Source organism: Trachemys scripta, chromosome 1, assembly GCF_013100865.1.
Source record: "Trachemys scripta elegans isolate TJP31775 chromosome 1, CAS_Tse_1.0, whole genome shotgun sequence".
NCBI classification, from domain to species: Eukaryota; Metazoa; Chordata; order Testudines; family Emydidae; genus Trachemys; species Trachemys scripta.
Genome location: NC_048298.1, coordinates 267,211,585 through 267,229,012, shown reverse-complemented (window position 1 = coordinate 267,229,012; position 17,428 = coordinate 267,211,585). Strand labels below are relative to the sequence as shown.

The 17,428-nt window shown below is 41.6% G+C and overlaps 1 protein-coding gene across 13 annotated transcripts in view; it reads right to left on the bottom strand.

The window, feature by feature from the left end:
• MYCBP2 (MYC binding protein 2) overlaps positions 1-17,428 on the bottom strand; it is a 395,137-nt gene that overhangs the window by 83,866 nt on the left and 293,843 nt on the right. For 12 of the 13 annotated variants that reach the window (XM_034758293.1, XM_034758294.1, XM_034758297.1 and 9 more), the window contains 3 exons: positions 16,434-16,658; positions 15,414-15,546; positions 9,844-9,969 (listed from right to left, as the gene is read on the bottom strand). In XM_034758293.1, coding sequence (XP_034614184.1) covers positions 9,844-9,969; positions 15,414-15,546; positions 16,434-16,658 — 484 coding nt within the window. The remainder of the gene's footprint in view (positions 1-9,843; positions 9,970-15,413; positions 15,547-16,433; positions 16,659-17,428) is intronic. The other variant, XM_034758302.1, reaches the window with a different exon arrangement.

Here is a 17,428-nt window from a genome sequence, read left to right as displayed (position 1 = left end):
CTAAAGACAACTGACATGTTTAGTGCAGAATTCACAAATTCAAAATGCCCATCTTCAGAACAATGAATTCTAGGTCAAGAGTTGTATTATACTTTTTCTGTATATAAAAATATCAATGAAAGAAAGTTAGGTCAACTAGTAATTTTTTTTTTTTTTTTTTTAAAATATAGCTACTCCCTCCGTTCGCTTTTGGGGGGGGGGGGGGGGAAGAACAATTTAAGAATGTGTACATTTTTAGAATTCCAAAATAACTCTAGAGATAAGATCCATTATCTTTGTTTGGCACATATTTTCAGCAGATGAGACAGTTACTCACCTTGTGCAGCAACTGAGGTTCTTCAAGATGGCTGTCCCTGTGAGTGGTCCACTTTAGGTAATTGGTGCCCTGTGCTTGTAATCGAAGATTTGCAGTAGCAGTGCCTGGTTGGGCTGCACGCGTGCCATAGCCGTCTTGTGCTGCTCCAAGCAGTTATATAGCTGTGCGCAGCCAACCGTCCTCCAGTTCCTTCTCCACCTCAGAGAATTGGCATGAAACTCCGAAGTAGAGGGGAGGAGGGGGGGGGAAGTGGAGCACCCACAGGGACAACCATCAGTTACTGCAAAAGGTTAGTAACAACAACTTCTTCTTCTTCAAGGAGTGTCCCTGTGGGTGCTACACTTTAGGTGACAATTGAGCAGGGTCTGTCAGTGGAGAGGAGGGGCTTTGGAGTTGGTCTACTGATGGCGAACACCACTAAGTCCAAACTGAGCATTTGCTGTTGATTTTTGTTCTAAAGCATAGTGTTTAGTGAAAGTATGGGCTGATGCCCAGGTAGTTGCTTTTCAAATGTCAATGATAGGTACATTACTGAGAAAGGCTACAGATGCTACTAACGATCTGGTAGAGTGTGCGAACTCCCGGTGGGGGTTGCAGATTGTTGTTTTGGTAGCACAAATGTATATATCCAGATATCCATTTGAATAGCCTCTGTTTTGAGATGGTTTGAATCCTTGAGCATTCTGTTATGGAAACGAATAGTCTAGGTGATTTTCTGAATGTTTTTGTTCTTTCTATGTAGAAGGCTAATGCTCTGTGAATGTCTAGTGTGGAGTGAGGCCTTCCTCCCGTCAGCATGTGGCTTCGGGAAAAATATAGTTAAGTAAATAGGATGATTTAACTGAAAAGGGGAGGCAACCTTGGGTATGAACTTAGGGTGCGGTTGTAGGATTATTTTATCCTTAAAGAATGTTCTATAAAGTGGGTGTGCCATTAGGACACCTAATTCTCCCATCCGTCTTGCAGACGTGAGGGCAATGAGGTAGCCACCTTCATTGATAAGTGCAACAAGGAGCAAGTTGCAAGGGGTTCAAACAGTTTTCCCATGAGACTACATAGAATAAGGTAGAAGTCCCACATGGATGTAGGGTTTCTTAGTGTGGGATGTTTTCTATGCCTTTAGTGAAGCATTTAATCATCGGGTGAGCAAATATGGTGACTCCGTCCATCTTGTCATGGAAGGAGGTGATGGCAGCTGAGTGTACTCTGATGGAGCATGTGGATAGCTCCAATTTTTTAAGCTCCAGTATATAGTTGAGGATTCTCGGTATTAGGGCTAACTGTGGACAGAGCTGTTTGTCCTGGCACCAAGTGCAGTATTGTTTCCATTTATGGATATATGTCTTTCTTGTGCTTAGTCTCCGACTGTTCAGTAGTATATCTTTCACTTTCTCAGAACAGTCCTTCTCAATCCCTGTCAGCCATGGAGTAACGAGGCCTCGAGGTGCAGTACTGCAAGGTTGGGGTGACAGAGGTGTCCCACATCTTGTGATAGAAGGTGAGGCACTAAGGGAAGGGCTAGAGGCAGTTTCACTGCTATCCGATGCAGGTATGGAAACTACGTTTGTCTGGGCCATGTGGGTGCAATGAGAATGACCCTGGATTTGTCATGCCTGATCTTGTGAAAGACTCGGCTTAGGAGTGGAGTCGGGGGAAATGCATTCATCAGTGGTGCCTCCCATTTTAGGAGGAGAGCATTGCCTAGGGAGTGGTGTCCCAATCTGGCCTGGGAGCAATACTGTGAGCACTTGGCGTTCTGAGCTGTTGCAAATAGATCTATGGTGGGAAACCCTCATAGTTTGAATATGGCTTTGAGAATACTAGGATCCAACTCTCACTCATAGGTTTGTGAAAAATCCCTGCTTAGTTGATCTGCTGTTGTATTCTGACATCTCGGCAGATAGGATGCTGATATCTCTAGGTTGTTGGCAATGCACTAATTCCAAAGGCGTATTGCCTCTGTACACAGGAAATATGAACTTGCTTCCCTTTGGCGATTTATATAGAACATGATGCTATATTGTCCTTAAGGATTTTGATGACATTGTTCTTGATTAAAGGGAGAAGGCGCTCGCATGCATTTCGGACTGCCCTTAGCTCCAATAAATTTATGTGCATGTTGGACTCCGCTGGGGATCAGCAGCCTTGGATTGTATTGTCGCGTAGATGTGCCCTCCAACCAACTAGGAAAGCATCTGTTGTGATTGTCATGGTTGGAGCTTTTTATTGGAAAAGGACTGAGCAGACGTTGTATGTTGTGACCACCATGTTAGCGAGTCTTTTACCCTGCATGGCATTGTGAGGCGTCTGTTGAGAGAGTGTCTGTGTCGTATAGACACTGTTTGAAGCCAGGCCTGTAAGCATCTCATGTGGCGTCTGGCATATTTTACAACAAATGTTGTTGCCAACATGAGCCCCAAGAGTTGGAAGCATGTTCTGGCAGATGCTTGTGGGCTGTCCATCACCACTGAAATTAGGTTGACTAGAGTGAGAAAGCGTTGTTTGGGTAACATTGCTATTGCTGTGAAACACCTGAGGAAGGCCCAATGAATTCCAGCTTTTGGACAGGAACTATTGTGGACTTTTGTACATTTATTTGCAACTCTAGGTCCATGAACAGGGTTATCGTCTGTGTGGCGTTTATTGCTCCTTGCTGCATTGGTGCCTTTATCAGGCTGTCATCTAAGTATGGAAATATTATCACTCCTTGTTTATGGAGGTGAGCTGCAATGACAGCGAGAACCTTGGAAAAAACTCTTGGAGCAGTGGACAGGCTGAAGGTTAGTACTCTGTATTGGAAATGCTGTTTCCCTAAGGTGAATCTCAGGAATCCTCTGTGTGACAGGTGAATGGTAATATGAAAATAAGCGTTCTGGAGGTTGAGGGCTGAGAGCAAATCTCCTTTTTCTAATGCCAGAATTATTAAAAACGTGTTCTCACAAATTTTGAAATGAGTTCTCACAAAATTCGTTGAGTTTTTGTAAATCCAGGATGGGTCTCCACCTGCCGTTCTTTTTCTGAGTTAGAAAGTAATGGGAATAAAAACCTCTCCCCCGTATGTGGCTAGTATGGGTTCCACAGCACCTAATTGTATGAAGTGATTTATTTCCTATTGTAACAGGTGGTCATGAGAGGAGTCCCTGAAGAGGGATGGGGAAGGGGGTATGGGGAGGTGGGCTAAAAATAAAGGGGATGGAGTAGCCCTTCTGGATAATCTCTAGAACCCATTTGGTATGTCATGATGGTGTTCCAGACTGGGTAGTATGGTAACAGACGGTCTCTGAATGGGCAGGGGCTGTATCTGGCTCAGAAATCAGAGTGTGTGGAGGTCTCATGCCCTCAACTACACATTCAAAATGATTGTCTGGAGGTGGATGGTTGAGACATCGAAGATTCATCTTGGTTCTGCCAATTTCTGTTCTGTTTTTGTGACTGGGAGTATGGTGTAGACCGGAAAATCTGGCTGTAAAACATGCTCCGTTTCTTTTTATTTGCAGGTACGTATATGCCCAGGGTATTTAAGGTTGTCCTTGAGTCCTTTAAGGTGTGTAGAAAGTCATTGTTTTTGTCAGCGAATAATTTTTGCCCTTCAAAGGGTAAGTCCTCAACAGTTGCTTGGACCTCTCTTAGGAAACCAGAAAGGTAGAGCCAGGATGCACAGTGCATGGCCATGGAGGTTGTGATGGACCATGCTGCTGTGTCTGCAGAGTCAACAGAGGCCTATAGGGACATCTTGGCAATGGGAGACCCTTCAGAAATGTTTGCCTTATATTGCTTTTTTTGTCCTCATGTAAACTTTCAATATATTCTGACATGTTCACAAACAGATTGTGTGTGTATTTTGCCTGTAGGGCCGCATAATTGGCTATGCAGAACTGGAGTGTGGCGGAGGAGTAGGCTTTCCGTCCGAAGAGGTCTAGCCTTTTCCAGTCCTTATCATATGGGGGTCACTCTGGATTGGTGTAGTTTTCCCCTTTGGTTGACTGCATCCACCACGAGAGAGTTTGGTGCAAGATGGGTGAATAAAAATTCAGCTCCTTTTGCTGGCACGTAATACTTTTTGTCAGACCTCTTACATGAGAGAGGGGCTGTAGCAGGTTATTTTTGCAGGCTCCATGATAGCATCATTAATTGGTAGTGCTATCTTTGCTGCTGGGGATGCCTGGAGTATGTCCGTGAGCTTGTGTTGGGTCTCTCGTAGTTGTGCGAGCAAAATGTCCAGGGATTCAGCTACCCTTTTGAAGGGGGTGTAGGGGGGGAGAGGTAGCATTATAGTTTTGTCCGGTGACAAAGATCAGATATGAGTGGGTGGCAGAGTGTTACCTTCAGCTGTGTCCTCAGGCTCCTCGGTCTCTTCCTCTTATGTCTCTGAGGGTGCTGGGACAGTTGGTGAAGGGGACCGTGTTGCTCTGAACCTAGGCGGGTTAGGGGCCTTGAGGTATTTGGCCCTATACATTGCCCAAGGATCCCAGTATGGCTGGGAATGGTATATGAGGTGTTGATCATACCAGCTCTGCATGTCTGTAGAGGTTTGTGATTATAAGGTCCATGTTTAGGTGAGGAGTGGCAAGGAGTGTATATTACTGCCTCATTCTCTTCTTCCTCATCACTGGAGATAGGAAGTGGTTACCAGGCTTGGTCCCAATCTAGATGGGGTACAGTTGGTATCGAGTAGAGGAGAGTCCTACTGGGAAGTTTGACTTTGCTGCGTGCAACTCCATTAGAGCTTGCCCACATAGGTTCTTTAACTCCTCGGAAAGTCTTGGTACCGGATGTCCCTGGTGCCTCGTGGGCCGGTGCTCTGGGTGCCGGCAGTACTGGGGCAGATTTTTCATTTGGAGATCGCATTATTTTAGGCGATTCTCTGTGTGGGGGTGAGAGGGGCCGCTTTTTGGTAGCCTTTCTAGGAGCAGGCTCCTTAGCAACTGTTGTTGAAGCCGATCCCGTCAGACGTTGCTGCTGGAGATCATTGACCAGGAGGCATCCTGGACTTGAGGTCGGAGGCGGGTCTGAGGGATTTCTCCATCATAAGGAGCTTCAATTGGAGATCCCTAGCGTTCTTTGTCCAGGCTGTCAGTTTTCTACAGTGCGGACAGTTTTGGGTAATGTGTGTCTCGCCCAGGCAACGGACACAATGTGCGTTGCCGTCAAAGACCGGTACGGAGAGTTTGCAAGTCAGGCAGCATTTAAAGCCAGGTGAGCTGGGCATGCCCCAGAGAGAAAGTCTTCTGGAGAAAGAACAGGGATAAATCCTGTTTTCCTTTCTTTTTTTCTTTTTTTAAGGTAATAGCTGAGTACCTGCCAAGGAGGCAGGGGTAAAAGAGAGAAGGAACATATATATATTTTAGAAGAAAAAATAAAGTAAAATATAAAATATAAAGAGCAAGGGGATAAGGTAGCTAACAATAGTTCATAGTTGTTCCCGATAGTAAGTTTATCTGAGGTAAGAGAGGGCGCTGCTGTCGCTCTGACTCAAGTCAAAGGCGGTAAAGAAGGAACAGGGGGACGGTTGGCTGTGGACCCCTATGTAACCGCACAGAGTGACGCGAGATGGCTACCGCGTATGCGCAGCCCAAGCGGGCACTGCTACTAAAAATCTCCGATTACAAGTGCAGGGTGCGAAGACACCTAAAGTGGAGCACCCACAGGGACACTCCTTGAAGAAGGATTTGTTATGTTCTTAGCTGACATTGGGGATATTAGATTAGCTATTCTTTCTGGGTCATTATTGTTTTTCTGATAGCTGATATATCAAGTACTTTGCTATAACAAATCTTGCAAACAAGCCTCATTCTCTCCTATATGTAAACAACTTTGTGGAAGCCAACCAGTCTTTTTTCTCAGCCCATTTTCATAAGTATGTTTTATCTCTTAGGTCTAGAGTAAAATGTTTTAGATGTTACATTCAGTATGACATATAAATTGGGGACATTTAAAAAAATCCATTAGTGCATACATCTTTTCTTCCTGGAATATCTAAACTGGCCAGGTCTGTACCATATATTTTGCTGAAGGGCAAAAAAATCCAAAGCAAATGTCTCTCTTTTGACAATCGGTGGATTGGAGGACGCAATGAGATTTATGAGATTTTTGTCACCAGTAAATTTATTTTTTCCAATTAATATATAACTCTAATCTGTCACTGATTGTTTTTTCTGGGTGAAGAACATAAGCTTTTCAAGTGTGTGATACAATGCTTGGGATGTAAGGCTCATCCATTCCATTTATTTTCAAAAGAGTACTTTTAAAATTGTAGGAAAGAAAGGTTACTCATCTATAATTGGAGTTTAGAATAGCTTACCAGTATAGAACTAAACTCTGGGTACAGCTACACACTAACCCTGAAGCCCTCTGGAAAGTGGACAATTGTGGTACCACACAGACTCATCAAGACATGATAGGGTTCAGGTTGAGATTATATAAAAACACATAGCTCTCACACTTGTTTTTTTGATCCCTTGGAATTCAAAACAAACTCTATAGAACTGGGGATGTATGGTAGAAGATGTGGTCTGTTCTAACAAGTTACTTGAACCTGAGTTAATGGAAGTAACCTTTCTGCTCCTTCAAGTATAGTTATTATAGATTCTTCACTTTTGGGAAATGCACAAACAGTACAAGATAGATAAGAAGGTAAATGAAGATACCTATTTAAACAATGATTACAGAACTGCTCACTCAAACTGCATTAGATTTTGAAGCTAAATAAAAAGACTAATGTGGCATAAAAGGTTTGGGAGCTAGTAACAGAACAAAGATCTAACTTTTCCACAGCTGGAATATTCCAGTGGTATGCCATAGAAACCACCATGGAGCTAGTCAAATGAATCACACCACCTTCACGTACACCAGTGAGCTTAGCAAGTTTCTCTTCAGGATTTTATTCATTCTGAAAGACCTTGAAAGGAAACTTCCTTTCCCTTAATCTTATCACAGAAAATTATGGTAATGTTTTATTCTTATTACACAATTCCTGTGCTCAGTGGCAATCTGTAATACTGCCCCACAAACTGAGCATCTCTTGCATTTTGTGTGCTTCAGGACTGAGTCGCCATTTTGAAATGTGGATGGCTAGGCTGGGGAAAAAGAGTACTTCACAGAGTGATCTCAGAAGGGAAATTACTCCGCCATGGGCTAAATAATACAGAAAACATCAGAAAAAGACTTAGTAGAGGCAAAGAAAATAATGACTCCTTACAATGTAAACCGTAAAAACAATTAAAAACAAAATAGAGGGAAAAACTATTGCTTCCAGTGAAGGTAGAACCTCTAATGGGAAGTGGAGTGGGCAAAGCTTAATTTTCTAACTATGAAAATGCATGAATTTTCTCTAATCTTCATCCAGAAAAAGGGATCTGATTAGGGATGGATTGAGTTATGATAAAGACTAGACAAACATCATACACATATTAAACTTTCAGTAAAATTATGTAAATCCTATATTTCAATGTAAACAGTTTTACACAAGATTATATGAACAGTGAAAAACAGTTAATTCAGAAAGTTTAGATAAAGCCCTCTTCTGTTCTCCCTTTAAAAAAAATAAAATATTCTAATTACTAAAAGCCTCTTGAAGACCAAAACCAAGTTGCCCTACTCTTGAAGTGTGTCCACGGCTCTAGTTAGTGTTAAAGGGAAGTTTCACCCCCTACCCCAAAAGCACGCATCACCAAGACCAGTGGTTCTCAACCTTTTGGGGCTCAGGCCTTATTTGTAAATATTTATGGTGTTGCAACCCAGTAAATAGTCTGGAGGCTCTGGAGCAGACATGTAACTAGGCAATTTAGCGCCTGGGATGAGCAAGCGTATTTGTGCTCCATACCAGAGGCGACACGGGGGGCGGAGGGGGTGCTGGGTCACTCCCCAATTTTTTGATTGTGCCTCCCCCAACCAAGCCAGACTGGATGACCAGCTGAGGTGAGTCCATGGGTGGAGGTGGTGCTCCCTCCCTGAGCTCCGCCCCATGGGGCTGGCCCGAGCCATTCCCCACTGCCTGGGTCTGGTCTGAGCCATGTGGCATCACCAGCCCAAGCCACCCCTGCAGCTTTGTGTCCAGGGCAGCTGCTCCGCTTGGCCCGCCGTGGTTATGGCCCTGCCCTGGAGTGGTTTTGGTTGGATCCTGCCCCCTGGAGGGGCTGGGTCCTGCCCGCACAGCCCCCCTACCCCACAGGTGCATCTCCTGCTGCTCCTGTGCTATGGGACTCGCTGGGTTTGGCTCTCCGCTCTGGGCGCTGCAACCTCTGGAGCTGCAGTGCCACTCAGGTTTGGCCCAGCCCCCGACTGGACCAAATTTGTGAGAGTGGAGTTGTGACCTGGCTCATGGGACTGCAGTGCCATTCATGAAGGCTGGGCCAAACCTGAGTGGCACTGGGACCCTAGAGGTTGCAGTGTCTGGAGCAGAGATGTGAGCCCAGCCAGCCCTGTGGGACAGGAGCCACAGGGACTGCCACGTGATCCTTTTAAACCTCTGGTGACCCAGTTTTAGATCCCAAGCCATGAATTGAGAAACCCTGACCTAGACCACAGAAATAGAAGATCAGAACAGCAAAGCTCCATGTTTCAATGATATTCTTCAAGAACACATGACTACACAAAAGAACTTTCAGTTCACTTAGCCTTCTGCATATAAGTAATGAGTGAACAAGAGTTTGCTGCAGATACCAGGTGATTTGCCCTATGTTGTTATTGTCCAAAATTGAAGCTGCAGTTTTTGTTTTGTTTTGTATGTTGCTGTGATTTACTGTACAATATCATCTAGATTAAGCTATTTGGTTCATATATTTATCAACCTAAACTCTAAAAGTCTACATATACAAAGCAATACTCCAATTTAACAACTACTAGCATTATACTCCATATTAATATTCTACTTTAATGTGAGATCTCCAAGCATAAACTAGACAGAGCACTTTCATGCTATTATGAAAAATGCTTAGTGTGATGCTTCATATTATAACTATCTATAATCAAAACATCAAACCTAATCTTCCACCTAGTCATCAAATGTAAAGTTAAGCTTATTTAAAGCAGATGGCCAGAATCCTCATGGTTTTCTTGAAAGAATTTTCCAAACTAATGGTTTTGAAGCCTAATTTGAACAATATTGGATGTTATCACTCTTTCTGGTTCAATGAGTAAGAATTTTTAATTCTTGTATTATAATTCTGTGGATAACATGACAGGAATTTACAGGACATTAACTTTTCAATGAAGCTATTCAATAGTGCAATTAAAGGGACCAACATAAAACTCCAGTAAGTCTAAAAGTCTTCCCTTTTCATCTATGTAAAGTAGAAATTTACACGAGTTACAATATTACTAACTGCACAAAATACAGTAGAAAATGCCATTGCAATTCTCAGCAACCCGTTTCACCATAATGATGGATGGTTTTGTGGGGTCACATCTGTGGGTGTCTCAAATGGCACTGATGTCTACTCAAGTCCTGGAAAACGAGTAGCAAACAATACATAGGCAAAAGTTTGAAAACATACTATTTTGTAAAACGTTTGTAGCTATAAACTTACCTTTGTTATTTGCAAGGCCATAATCAAATCCTTGTCCATTGCTACAAGCAGACCCCTTATTGAAAGCTTGTATTGAAAAAGGGCTTGGAGGAGGAGTCTGAGCATTTTGATCTAGCAGAACTTGCTCTGTAAAACAAGCCATCACTTCAGTGTTAGTATTTCTTTTATCACTGATTTGGAGTGGAAAGATGAGTCACAAGACAAAAGAATGATAGCTTTTAATGTTATTTTTCTGTTAGGCCCCCAAACACACAGCATAAGTGTAAAATCTTTGTCGCTCATGTCACAAGCTAGCTTATGCACTACTGAAAATGGACACCACACTTATGCTATGTGTTCAGGAATGTAATGAAATCCAGTTGTTCATTATGCTTACTTAACATTCTTAACAGACTGATGGAGCTGTGAGGCAATTATTGTAAAGGAGAAAATACTCAGCTGGCTTATCTCTTTCAACAACCAGTTCTCTTATCCCCATTCTGGAGAGTCAGTAATGACTAAAACTATTATTTTTGTTAAAACATACTAAACTCAAATTTATTGGTTTGCAAATATGTCTACACTCTTTGGGGCAGGGACTGTCCATGCTCAAACATCGGTAAGCTGACACATTGTACAAACTAGCATAAACAAATAACTAATATTACTATAAATGATCATTGAAAGTATGTGCATAGTGTTGATACACTAATATGCATAACAGCACATATCAGCCATTCTTTTGCACAACCAGGTAAGACATCTACAGTCTGCAATAGCTATATTTTGGAAAACCTGACTTATTGAGGAAGGGAGGAGGATCAAATTATTTTCCATTAGCTAGATAGAAAATTCCCCTCATTCATTTGCATGTTTCACCATCATTTAATGGATCTCATTCATTTTAAATTGTAGATGTCAGGAATTAAAAATATGTTAAATGTTATAATGTTAATATAGCAGTTTCTGATTACCAAATTATTAAAATAGATGGGAAATGAGTTTCCAGTTGCTTTAATTGGTATCCTCTGGCTGCTAACACATCTAACAGTGCTACATTTTAGTAAAATGGCTAAAAAGTCAATTTTAATTAAAAAATGTTAACTATAATTGGTGCTTATGTAAATTTCCAGAATACTGAACTGAGCAAAATGAATAACATGAATAACAAAAACTCAAAGCTGTGTGAACATGTATGACAACCATACACAAAGCAAGACATAACACTAAATAAAAATGTAGTAGCAAAATCAAAAGCAGCCATATAATTTTAGCTCAGTTGAAAAAGAAAAGAAAAATATCGGCCAAATGAAAATGCAGTTGTTAGGAGAAAATGTACTGCTCTTTTAAAAACGCACAGAGATGAAATGTTAAAACATGAAAAAGTGTCTTTTGAAGACAAAGAAACTTGAAAGAAAAACATTTTTCCTACCTGTCAATTGACCTTTGAATTCTTCTGAATCAGTCTGGTACTGTAGGATTTACCTCCTCCCGTCCTTACTCCCCCAAAAAGCAAAACAAAAACCAAGAAAACCCAATCCTGACAATTCCTGTGGGCAATTCTTGAGTCATATTTAGATTAATAGATTTTAGATTTTAAGGTTCGAAGGGACTATCATGATCATCTAATCCAACATCCTGCATATTACAGGCCATAGAACCTTACCCACTCACTCCTGTAATAGATCCCTAACTTCTCTTTGAGTTACTGAAGTCCTCAAATCATGGTTTAAAGACTTCAAGTTACAGAGAATCCATCATTTACACTAATTTAAACCTATAAGTGACCCATGCCTCATGCTGCAAAGGAAGGGGAAAACCCCAGGGTCTCTGCCAATCTGACTCCGGGGAAAAATCCTTCCTGACCCAAAATATAACCAGCAGTTAGACCCTGAGCATATGGGCAAGAAAGCAGCAGTAAGTTTCTGGTGGATAACATCTGAACAGGAAGCAAAGCATCATCCCACACCCTTAAATTCATGTGTTCTAGACCCAACATCACAGACTATAGGTGAGTATCAGACTGAAACAGAAGTAATTAAAGAAACTAAATTTACAGGAAGAAAAGTTATCCTAAAGGCTTCACTCCCTCTGCATAAATTCAGGACTGACAAAGTGCAAAAAAAAAAAAAAAACCCACGAGGGAATTATTGTTGATATAATCATCTAGTGCTGAGACTTAAAGAGCTCAATATATTTAGTTTAAGAAAGAGAAAATTAAAGGGTGACTTGATCACAGTTTATAAGTACCTACATGGGGAACAAGTATTTGATAATCAGCTCTTCAATCTAACAGACAAAGGTAGAATAAGATCCAGCAGCTGAAAATTGAAGCTAGAACAGTTATGCTCAAATTAAAACAAATTATTTTGGGAAGTTCAGTGGTCTGAATTATGCAAGAGGTCAGACTAACTGATCACAGTGGTCACTTCTGGCTTTAGAATCTATGATATAGTACTGTTCGTGTTGGGGGCGGGGGGGGGGAGAAGGATGCATGGCACGGCATGGGCCCACCCCTGAGGGGAAGGAGCATGCTGGCAGTACAGGGCCGGGTGGGCCACTGTGCATCTGGCAACTGCCAGTTTGTAAATAGTGCCCTGTATTGGGCTGGGCGGAGCAGGGAGGCCCCTGCCTGTACCAAAAGGAACCATAAATTTAGAATTAATGTATTGTTTTTTTATTTTCCAATAAATATACAAATTGTTTGTTAAATAATTTAAATAATTTGAAATAGATATAGGAAATATGTGTTGTGTGTGAGGGAATCCCCAAAATATTCCTGCTTAGGGCTCTCAATGGGCTAGCACAGGGGTGGGCAAACTACGGCCCGGGGGCCGAATCCGGCCCTTCAGATGTTTTAATCTGGCCCTTGAGCTCCTGCCGGGGAGTGGGGTCCAGGACTTGTCCTGCTCCATCTGTGCCGTGGCTCTGTGTGCCTCCCGGAAGCAGCAGCATGTCCCCCCTCCGACTCCTACACATGGGGCAGCCAGGGGACTCCGCAGGCTGCCCCACAGCTCCCATTGGCCGGCAACTGTGGCTAATGGGAGCTACAGGGGCGCCACCTGGCCACGCCTCCATGTAGGAGCCGGAGGGGGGACATGCTGCTGCTTCCTCTGGGAGTTGCCTGAGGTAAGCACTGCCCGGAGCCTGCACCTGATCCCCTCCAGCACCCCAACTGCCTACGCCAGCCCTGATCCCCCTCTCGCCCTCTGAACCCCTTGGTCCCACCCTCCTGCATCCCAGAGTCCGTGCCCTCAACCCCCACCCCAACCTCCTGCCCCAGCCCCCCCTCCCACACCCTGAATTCTTCATTTCTGTCCACACCCAAGAGCCCTTGTGCCAAAAAGTTTGCCCACTCCTGGGCTCCCACAACATCTGTGGCAAATTCATCTGCGGCTTTCCTCTAGACAATATTGCCTTCATTGGTACTCTGATGGCTGAATTTGATGGAATTGCCCAGTATGGAGGTGAAGGTGCTTGGTGCCAGTGCTGGGCGAGTCTCTTGAACTGTTGGTGATGGTGGCACCGAGAAGTTTAACAACTCTCTTGCAGCCTCAAACACCTCAGGAGTAGAAATGACCAAGATGACACTATGGTACCAGGGCATGCAGCCAGCAAAGGTGCTTCGGGAACTGGTCTCAACAGACCCGTGCCGTGCTCTGAAGGCAACAAACTCCCCTGTTTAGAGGTGTGCTTTGGGGTATGTTTCTTCTTTGAATGTCCCCCCAAGTCAATTTCAGCAGCATGCATTTTAATCTGGCTGCCTTCCCCCCCCCCTTTTTTTTAATTGGGGCTTTAAGCCCTTACAAATGCCACATTTGTCACTCGTTTGAACCTCCCGCAAGCACTTAAGACAACAGGGGTGAGGGTAACTATTAGGTGTTGCCTTACCACAAGAATGGCAGGGCTTGAAAGCTGGAACATGCTGCATATTTGTGGTACTGCACAAAAGAACAAACATTTATTTTAAACTAACCAACCAAGCACTAAACTACACATAACAGATACTATTTATAGATTTTGACTAAAGACTTGCAGAGAACTGGGACACCTACAACAACCGTCATGGGTGGCAGAAAAGAATGGGGGGAGGGGGCGTCAAGACAGCTTGATCCTTTATGCCTGCATGTGGTGCACAAGGCAGCAGGGGCACTTGTGCTGCCCTGACTAGTGCCACTAAGGGAAAAACTCAATTGTGCACTGAGCACACAAACACCTGCAGTGGAATGCACATGTGCAATCAGTCAAAGAAGAACAGCTGTTAAATATTTTCTATCTTTACTGTTCCTTTATTTGCTCACTACACATTATCCAACTCTTCACAGAATTAGGCAGGCCTGCTATACAGCAGTACAAGTTTGTTTTCTGCACATCATAATGAAATAGGACAAGGTTACTTTGGAATGCCCACAGACGAGAAAGGACAACACTACAGGATAGCAGAATAAATGGAAAAAGGATTACAGAAGTTAGTAGACCTAGAAGATCAAGGCTACTTTCATGCAAATGTGAGATAAAATTCCCTAACGGAGCTTGTAGCAAATATTACAATTCTATCACATTTAAATCTAAGTACAACGGTCAAAAGCAGTCCAGTTGAATCCTTAGATCCAAAGAAAGCCCCAGTACTACTACTTTAAGTATAGTGTCCTCGAAATGGACAGAAAAACTGTGATTTTAAGCAGATGTACCAGTAGTGTGCTTAGATACTAAATTAGGTTAAATAAATGGCACATTAAAGATCTATTTTGGATGGGGTACATACAAAAACACATCATCCTGAGAAAATATCCCACTCTACTCTAATTGATATGGAGGTAATTAAGCTAGTATTTTCACAGGAATTGACACTGATAAGGAAAAATATTGTTCTAGCCAAGAACACAAGCTCAGAGACCTCTCTCAAAATCCACAGAACTTGCTCAAAATATGCTGGTTGTAATGACCTAAAACATGATTGCATTTACTGGAAGCCATCTTGCCAGTCCTAAATTAACATTCACCACTCCTTTATTATAATATGAAAAACAGGAAGCACTGAGCAAAAGGACATTAGGTTACCAACTACAGATTTTTCCTCGTTTCATAGCGGAGTTCAAAATTTGTTGGCAGTTTTTAACAGGGTACTTTTGTGGCCCCAATCCAATGGTTGGGATTATATGTTAAACTCAAAATAAAAAATTCTAAGATGCTGTACAAATTCATTCGTCTTTTTTTTTTTTCTTCTTCTTTCAGGTGGAGACAAAAGTAGACTGAAGAAAGTTGCCTCAGGAAGTTCAGGATTGGGTGTCTGAAAACTGAATCCCCATAAACAGAAGAAAGGACAACACTCTAGTTCATAATTGGTACAGAAGAATGACTCAGAAAACACTTACAAAAATGTCATGTTTGCAAAATCTAAATGTCTGAAGACTGTACTATAAAATTTAATTTAAAAAAAAGTTTGACTTCATATTTTCTCCAATTGGGTTATTTTATAAGTTACTGTTTTACATCTTTCAAACTCAGTTCTTTCTTAAAACTTCCCCTCCCCCGACTTTACTTTGGCAAACTCTTTAAGTAGTTAGTTAAAAAAAAAAAAGACAACTTGCCATCTTCGTGCCGCAGATACTGGTTTCCACCTCTGTCTCTAGCTAAGGACCATGCCTCGCCTTCATCACTCTCACAGAACTCTACCATGCTGTTCTTATCCATTTGCACCCATGTACCTTCAGAATTAGTCACCTGGTGCACACACATAAAAAGGCAGTTTATTCACTTTTCAAATAATCCAGTGCTCAGATCCAGCAACATGCTTCAGTATATGAAACAATATGCTCATTTCCATCATGATATTACAAAAAACATGTTTCTGAAATTAAGGCCACAGCCTGAGGTAGAACAAAAACCAATTCCATGTATGGCAAGTTTAAAACTATAAATACTTTCACAATATTAGGCCAGTTTATGTTTAGAAAAAAAAAATTCAATAGTTGACCAACCACACAAACCCAAATAAGCTCTTGGAAGGTGTTATCCAACAACCTCCATCTTTTTTTGGCACCTGAAACACCAAAATAGATTATATTGTCTAGTTATACATGAAATATTTGTAAATTTGCTAATTATGCTCCTGATGTTGTTTGAGAAAAATAGCATGACACACTACATCCTCAAGCCCATCTCAATAGGAAAATTCCAAAGCATGATGACAGATACAATAACAATTGAATAAATACAGTGAAATAGGATCATTTTTGAACTGATCACAGCCCTGGAAATGATTCCTCCAACAAGGTAAATTCACTTTGATACCTATGATCAGTAAGTGAAACAGAATCTTATTTAGCAATGAATCAACCATACTGTAACAGAAATATATAAATAAGCATAGGTAACTGCGGTATTAGAAAATTCAAGTTTAATGTAACTCCAATTAATGAACACTTTTCTACAAAGCAAAACACATAACTGTATTAGTATTTATAATATAAACCAAGTTCAAATGTTAACATTTAATCACCAGGGTTGGAAAAGCAAACCTTGTGTAGGGGAAGATGCTTTTGTTGCGTTTACTACTGATATAAACTGGTATCTATGAAGACATGAACTGAAGCTACAAGGATCCATACCTCGCCTACTGCCTTGACTTTGTTTCCCAGAACTAACATTCCAATTGGGATACCTCTAAGGTTAGGGCAGCTTCTGATGTTGTGACCTGAAGGGCCAGTCTTCACTACCTTGTACACTCCAGGCCCACCTCGAAGGAATGGCATATCTTGCTCTTGCATCACTGCCTCCTGTGTGCAGCGTGAATTTATGTCTTTGAAAAAGTCATCAGTATTAGACCTAGGCTCCTGAAAAATTTAAAAAAGCAAAAGAAAAACAGAATAGAACCTGTTAATAATGCCTTTGCACTTTTAGATTAGAAACACCTCTTCCCTAAGTCTGGAACAGTTAACTTCTTAACCTAGAAAGATAAAAAAACTGGTCATAATGCCAGTTGAATTGTAAGTTTCCTTTCCAACTGATCGTTTTAGCTTGCAGAGGTACACACATCTCAACTACTGCTCCACTTGAAATGAACAGGCATTTCAGTGGAATATAAATTGTTTAAATTTGGGCCACTAAATATATAGATATTTTCATATGTGCAGTTTGACAAAAAATTCTTTTCACCATCATTTTCATGAAGTACGTTGTGTTTAGCACTGTCATTTATCAGCACAGAGAATCCAAATATGCGATTGAATATCTTGCAAATATAACAGGTAAATGTTACCAGTGATTAATCTGGGCATGTGTAACGGAGACGTATATGCTATCTGGTTTCCAATTCAAATGTGCTCCTTTCTCTGAACTCAATTTCAGGAATATATTGTAAAGACTGAATAAAGGTAAAATTATAATTACTAAGGCCAAGTGGAGCAGTAACTCCATGTTTCTTATATGCACATAATAAAATACTAGTGTGTGTTTATTATTATATTTTTACTGTGACAATCAGAGTAGCATTGCAGACTTATTTTGCTTAGAACTAAGCAAGGATGAAGGACAAATCCAGGCCTGATCTGATGTTATACTTCTGAGATATGATGATTCCATATGTTTAGAGTTCCTAGAAAAC